General features: G+C 38.7%; 2 protein-coding genes across 2 annotated transcripts in view; one reads left to right on the forward strand and one right to left on the reverse strand.

The window, feature by feature from the left end:
* Window positions 1-1950, reverse strand: part of LOC138003627 (failed axon connections homolog) — a 2239-nt gene extending 289 nt beyond the window's left edge. Inside the window, exons 1-2 of the mRNA XM_068849804.1 lie at window positions 1458-1950; window positions 1-1066 (exon numbers count right to left, since the gene is read on the reverse strand). The exon at window positions 1-1066 is cut by the window's left edge and continues 289 nt beyond it. Coding sequence (XP_068705905.1) covers window positions 637-1066; window positions 1458-1870 — 843 coding nt within the window. The 5' untranslated portion in view covers window positions 1871-1950 and the 3' untranslated portion in view covers window positions 1-636. The remainder of the gene's footprint in view (window positions 1067-1457) is intronic.
* Window positions 1951-2584: 634 nt separating this feature from the next.
* Window positions 2585-7414, forward strand: LOC138003622 (bifunctional peptidase and arginyl-hydroxylase JMJD5-like). Its single transcript, XM_068849798.1, has 4 exons — window positions 2585-3202; window positions 3706-3897; window positions 4276-4408; window positions 4811-7414. Exons 1-4 carry the CDS (start codon window positions 2726-2728, stop codon window positions 5335-5337), a joined length of 1329 nt encoding a protein of 442 aa, XP_068705899.1. The 5' UTR covers window positions 2585-2725; the 3' UTR covers window positions 5338-7414.
* Window positions 7415-7707: the final 293 nt, after the last annotated feature.

A 7707-nucleotide genomic window follows, 5' to 3' on the forward strand; every position in this document is an offset into this window, starting at 1 on the left:
GTCATCAACCTAAAACTTCGCAGTAGTGATCCCTGAAAGTCAGTTGACTTCTCATTGGACATTTTTTAAACTAGAAAGCTGATAAAAATAAATAGCTAATGTATGAGTCACTAATGAGAGTAAAAATTGGAACAAAATGGTCCCAAGCTCATCACGAATGTCATTTATGGTTTTGGTAAAAAGATTGAGCTTAATGTCACAGCTTACCTTGGTATTTCAGTCAGCTTACAACCTCGTACTGGACGATTGGCTGACAATTTTTCCTCATGTTTTACTTTGCTCACTCTATGATTTTCTTTGCGGAAATTGCCAACTAAAGATCCTGTCAACTACTTGAGCGCCTCTGACGAAATATTTAAAAATATCAAACGTCAGCCAACTTCCAATTTTTCTTAATTGTTCACTGTGAAAAGCAAGCTACAACTCTCTATTACTATGATGGACTCAATAGATTCCGTGACCATCAAAGAGATTACCTTCAGTTTTTCTTAATATAAAATTCGTTATTAACATCAAAGCGACGAAAACAGTTGCTTCCTCCATTTTGGTTGCAAATGAACAGGAAGGCTATCTACCTCATGAAGATTCCACTAATTGTTGGAAAAAATGCAAACTTTAGACAAAAGCATTCTCGCTCTAATCATATTTACTTTTTTTGGAAACGATTTCTTCCCAGTCTGGATAATACAGCAGCTTCATTCTTTGAGCGTGGTTTAACAGATTTATGGCTTTTGATCTAATGATTTTAGCATGAGGACTTTCTGGGCAATCCAAAACTGAGCCAGCAATGAAGGCAAACAGGGCAGCGTCCGCTAGGCACGGTTTGTCTCCAAATAGGAAGTTCTTGAGGCCCAAAATTTCTGACACCGCCAGTAGATCTCTCTCAGCTATATCATATATCTCCTCCTCAGTAAATCGACCCATCCCGTTATTCCACATATCTTTTTGTACCTTTCTCCGTACCATGTAAAATACCAAATGCTTAAGAGGCGGGAAAAGATGACCAAACAGCTTCTCGCGCATGCCCAGTGCAAAGTCCGAGAAAAAGCGGTAATGAACTAGGGTCCTGTTGAGCAAATCATCGTACCAAAGGTTGTTTTCTGATGTAATATTTCTCAAGTAATATTGTCATTAATTGAAGCGGTTTCAGCGGTTTTTTTTTAATTGCACGTCACGTACAAGACACTACTGAATAAAAATAGTCGTTTTTGTAACTTTACTAAGCTGTAAAGAAGGGAAAAGGATGAACTGATCCCAGCTTTTCGGAAAAGTAATCTATGGTGTCATCGGCTCTTTTAATAGGTGTGTTGTGTGACTCGATTCTATCAAATACAACATTAGCATTTTACGTTGTATTAGAAATCAATGAGCGCACCATTTTTAGAGATAGAAGTGCAATCTCCACACACGAAACCTTAAAGGCAACTTACACGACAACGAAACAAAAAGTGACCCACCAATATGTGTTTTCCTCCAACATAGTGCGGATAGTGTGTCCCATTGCTCTTTCGGTGTCGCTTAAATGTGAATCAACATCGACACGAAATTCCTTCATAAGAAACCAAATACAGAAATTCGAGTCGGCAATAGCTTGTCCGTTGAACTCTATCCACGGTAGTTTCCCTTTCTTTGAAAACTTCAAGCCGTAAGCATTTTCGTATGGGATTTTTGTCATCCGAAGAAAAGTTTCTAACTTTGCACATGCCGGAGATCCACTTGGAACAAGATCAGACGGTTTGAACTGGTGTAGTAGGACTGTTCCAGGATTGATGACTTTCTTTTCTTTCTTTGCGTGATATTGCAAAACAAGGAAACAAATCACGACAAAAATAACCGCGGAAATAGGGACATACATTAATAAGGTATCCATGATTGACCTCCAAAGCAGTTTGAACTCTCCGCCAGACCGTTCAATGGCGACGGTAACGATAATATTTGATGATAACGCTGATGCAATTGGGTGTTTTTTCATGACGTCACATCCATGTTGTTATTTCGAGGATTCAAGCGAAATAACTCTTTGAAACGTTCCTTTTATTACTACTCAGGTTGCTTTCACTATTAGCTTTAATATGCTATATAGTGTGACCCTATACGGAAAATAGCGGCGCGACAATCAAACGCGTGTATTTCCCACGGGAATGCGGTGAAAATGTTCCCTGTAGGAGGTGAACCCCCGGGATGAACCCCAACCGAAGAATACCTGTTTCCTGCGTCTTTGGGTTCGTTTTCTCGACAGACTGAAAAAAAAAAAAGCAGCCGTAGACTGTTTATAACCTCTCTTTAAAAAAAATACGAGGAACTCTGGTAAATAACCAGGAACAACAATAAGTATAATTTTGTGTACTTGTGTTATTTTGGTCCAAGAAAACGTGGTACAAGATCGAAATTTCGTGAATTGACCACACGCTGAATCTGAAGGGGTTGGAGCTACTGAACCAGAGCTAACTGATGTAAACCAGAACTCACGATGCCTTCCCGGCGTTTCGCTAATTGTTGTTGTTGTTGTCCAAGATCCACAATCCCCGATCCCAGATCCTCCATCACCGATCCCCGACCTTGGCACGAGACATTGCTGTCGCCCTTATGTAACCTAATCCCAATTGCCCACTGCAAAACAAACGAGGATTTTGATTGTATCAAAATCGCGAGTTTTGCGTTTGTTGAGCGATGATTTGAATTCTAAGTGTTTCTAAAGAAGATTAAAACCTCTTCTGGCACCGTGATGAGATCTTATCCTCCAATTTTCTTTTTGACAATGTTTCAACTATGTGTAAACATCAGGGTAGCGCATTCTGAAAGTTTGAACAATGTTCCAGAATTCCCACCAAAAAGATTATCTGGAGACCAAAACTTTCCCACGGGACATCTGCAGCCTTTTGGGTATCAACGCGCTCCGGATGGACCCGTCAAGGAATATAAACCTGTTCTCAGACCCGAAGTATTTTGGCAAGAATATGTGAATAGGTCGATACCTCTCATATTACTTCAAGGAATTGGGGACTCTCCAGCGTTATCAACTTGGACCGATCATTATTTAGAAAAGAACTACGGCAATCTGGATGTACTCGTAGAGTTAAAGAAAGAAAATCGATCGCATTCTACCAGAAGAATGAACATGGGGGATTTTCTGGCACACTACAAAGAGGACGATATTTATGTTGTGACTGTTTTACCGGATCCTATGAGAAGAGAAATCCAGGTAAACTTAATTCTCAGTGAACAACAAGCTCAAGGGTTAGGGTTAAGGTTTATTCAGTTCATTTCCAATTTAAAATAGGGGGGAGTTGGTAGCCAAGGAGTTATATAATTATCCCCACTTTATTATATGAACCAATTTCGTATGCATTTGCCCACTGACATTTAGACGGGGTCTTGCTGATCACTTACCACAGTAAAGTAAAGCTCCATTACAGTGCAACGCACCTTACCGTGGCCACCCAACAAACTTTCACATTTGACAATTACATGTAATTACATCTACTTAAAAAACCGATGCAACAGTGTTTAACTTACAACTGTGTAATTCACACATCCTGATTAGCAGACAATTTGTAAAAAACTTTCTTGGGTGGCCATGGTAAGGCGCATCTCACTGTAATGAGCCCCTATCCAAGGAAGCTTAGCTCAGACCAGTAACATGTCTTTTTATAATTACATGTCAATTAATCCCTACATCATTGATTGCTTTATTTTTTGGTTTAGGTACCCAGCTGTCTGCTTTGTGGGTCTTTTCTTGATTACATCCATGAAACCAACTTCTGGATGAGTTCGGGTGGGACTCGCTCAGTTATCCATTATGATGCGGATCACAATCTACACTGCCTGGTTGCTGGACGAAAGGATTTCATCATGATTGAGGAAAAATATCATGGGGACTTGTACTTTTTTGAAAAGGTCAAATTTGCTCAACAAGTCTTGGAGTATACTTTTTGTTAAATTTAGTTAAACACCAGTCTTGTTCCACAGACCTTTTCTTATTCTTACAATGCAGCAGGAACTCCCATCCTGAGCTAAGGGAGTGGTTTGTGGAAGGACAATGCTTCTAATTTGTACAACCACACTCTGGCTTACAAGCAATGGGGCCGGCCATTTCAATGTCATGGTTGAAAGCAAAGAGATTGTTAGAATAGTTTCTTGCAATATATCAGTAGCAATGGAAACTGATAGAAAGAAGAACACTTCCACCAAACCTTTGCCCCACTCTCTGTCCTTCTTTAATTACTTTTCAAAGTTTAGACGTACAGACAACACAGATCTTTCATTCTCTTCCAGAAGCCAGATTCAGGTTCATCATTTTCGGGCATTGATCCAAACAAGATCGACCTGAAGAAATACCCCAATGTAGCAAATGTGCCATGGACATATGCAACACTAATGCCAGGAGATTGTATATACATTCCAGCAGGTATGGACATGACAAGCATTCATCACCTGTCACTAGAGGAGTCCTAGGGCTGTACTGTGAGTTACAGCAACCTTTTTTTCTGGTTCAGTCTCATGCCATGTTCAAATTGAAGTTTAAAAAAATAAGGAGGTATAATTTAACTTTAGACAATAAAAATCTGCGATAAAATATTATAAAACAACATGGCACGACGTTTCGACGTTTCCAGAATGTCATTATCAAGTAAAAATGAAGTAATGAAATAGAGTATATATATAAAGTGAAGATATGAATAAATTAAAAGACATTAAAAGAATGTCTTATTCGAATTTAACTTCAAGCTTGGTAAGAAATCTGTAGACCCTGGAATCAGGCAACAAAAACAAACTTTTTAAATAGAATTTTTTTTTATTGCCTCAACAGAATACATACATCAAGTCAGATCTTACAACAGAACCATATCTGCAACAATTTTATTCACTTCAGGCCCCTCACCATTGGCACCATTTGACCCAAAGGGATGCGAGAAAGAAACTTTTGACTACACAGCACTAAGTGAGGTTAATGTGCATTGGACATACAATAAAGGAGATGCTCTTATTGAGATGGGATTCATGAACATTGAAGTTCTGCGTCACAGCATCTTAAACACGATGAGGGAAAGGAATGCTGAAAACTTCACAAAAGATATATTTATTGAGTTCTGGAATCAACACCAGGAAGAAACAATTGAAAATGAAGAGGATAATAGAGAGAAAGACCCAGGTGCAATTTTTGATTGGTTGGACACTCAGGGTAAAGGGATAATTACAAAAGATGAAGTAATACACTTTTCAAAAGAGACTCTGAAAAAGCTTGCGAGATTAATTGACCCCCCGCATGGTCCTCTTGCTGACAAAAAACAGAATTCAGTTTCAGTCAATGAACAAATGGCACATAAAGAACTCTGACCACCATCAGAAATCTGTTAATAATTTATTGTTGTGAGGAATTAACAAATCATGAAATTTTCCTATACATCATTTCTTTTTCTTCTAACAGGGTCAAAATCTATTCTTTGTGAAGTTCTGAAGTGTTTAATGTAAAAAGTCTAGTTGGAAAAGTCATTAATTTCAAATCAGGCTTTTGCTGTATATCCTTAAGTCTGTAAGCCACAGTTAACTGTGCCATTACTCTAAAGCACTAAAAGTACCGTAAGTAGAACCGTGACAAATAACATTTTGTTTCACTGATTTAATCATCGAACCTTAAAGTGCCCCTGTGACCAAAAAATCAATTCATATTTTTCTTTGGATTTCAAAACTATGTTAACAAAACACTAAGTTACCCACGTTTTAAGCCTTGATTTCAAAAAGACACCTCTTTATTTTAACTGGATTTTTCCTATTTAATGGTCCGCCATTGCTAACATTATGTTCTTGAGAGAGCTGGATAGAGGACAAAATGACGTCAAAGGCTCACTAGTTTAAGAATGCAATACGTGTCATGGGCGTAGCCAGGATTTTTCAAAGGGGTGGTCACACTTTGTCAAACAGAGGGTACTCGCGTTTTCGCAACCTGAATATTGTAGGTTGTTTGAGTAAAAAACGGCTTACAAAGGGGGGGTCACGGGCGCCCTAGGACCCCCCCTGGCTACGCCCTTGCGTGTGTACGCCACAGAATTAATATGCAGCACGGGGGTTTTGGGCTTTCAGACTTTTAAACTCACGCTTTGCATATATAATAGGCTGCGTTCACATGCTGAAATTTTAAGCTAGTGAGCCTCTGACGTCACTTTTTCCTGGATCCAACCTTCTGAGGTCCAATCGGTCAGTTTTGAACGTGAGTAATGGTGGACCGTGAAATCCAAAACTTACACTCAAAGTAAACTGCCTTTGGATAAAAATCAAAGCTCAAAATTTTGCCAGTCAGGTGTTAAGCAAACACACTTTCAAAATCTGAAGGAAAAAAGGAAGTGGTTTTTTTGATCACAGGGGCACTTTAAAAGTCACAAAAATGTACATCCGTCCAGTTTCTCTAGGCTTAAAAAGTATTAGTTACAAGTTGAAAAGGTGAGTGGTACAGCATTGGCAAATACCATCAATTGCATCAAATTTCCAACAAGTAATCATTTTTGTCAGTGCATCACTGTATGGCATCTATAATACATAAATGTACAGTTGTATAATTATCTCATTCATCTGCAACCATTTGCTGTTCACAGGTGTCAGTCCAATCTAGTTGCAATGATAAATGAACCAATGAGCCAATGATTAAAATACAAAACATCAATAAAAAGAAAACCCTTGTACATTGGGGTCAGGTGAGCAAAGGGCCAACTTAAAACAGTTTCAAGGTGGAAACTGTCAAACTTTGCACACGGTGATGGAAAGATCGTGATTACATTCAGAAATGTATGGAAATGTATGAAAGGGGAAGGAGAGAAGGTATCTTGCCACTTTTCTCAGCCAATTAGTCTAAAATTTCCAGTTTTAACTCTGTCCCTATCCAACATACCTCTTGTTACAGGAATTCTCATCTTTCCTTCCCAATTAAAATCAAGCCATGGCTGGACTTACTAGATCATCTGCATCCTCCATGTCTTCATCAGGGGACCTCCATCCTGTAGGAACACCATTTCAATTTCAAGCCCAACCCAAAATAATATTTATGTCTTCAAAAAAGTGTATATTTAATAAATAACTGAACGTGTGTTAATTTGATTTGCATCTGATTCAGTTCTGTTCATCCCCAAGAACAGCTGCAAAGGTAGAATCTTTATTCCCCCTTGCATAAGTAGGACCTTCTTAAGGAGGCTCGAACCAGTTTCATCGCTTCCAAGTGACACTCCTATTAGAAGGATCGGCACCACAACATTGTATCTTGTATTGGCAATATTGTGGTACAAATGAAACACGAATTATTGCTGACAAAGATACAGTCATTATTGTGATGTAATATGTCACCGTGCCAATGGGCAAGGCCTGTAAAAACACTCTTTATTTTCTCTTTAGTTGCTTATATCTCAAAAACGAACTGGGTGACCCCCATTTTTTATTTCTGAAAAGTGACTAGAAGGGCATGATGAAACTCTCTGCAAAGTTTTAAAAAACTCTGTCTTGTGGATTCAGAGCCACCTTAATTTTGTGATTTGTTTATGATAACTCTGAATCCTCTGGATGCACTTTTTTAAAACTTTGTCGAAAGTTTCATTGTGGCTTTCTAATCACTTTCCAGCAATAAGAAAGAGGGGTCACCAAGGTCGTTTTTGAGATATGAGCGACTAAAGCCAAAATATAGGGTGTTTTTGCTGGGCTTTCCGGTTGCCAAGGTAACTCATT

Source organism: Montipora foliosa, chromosome 5 (genome assembly GCF_036669935.1).
Source record: "Montipora foliosa isolate CH-2021 chromosome 5, ASM3666993v2, whole genome shotgun sequence".
Lineage (NCBI taxonomy): Eukaryota > Metazoa > Cnidaria > Anthozoa > Scleractinia > Acroporidae > Montipora > Montipora foliosa.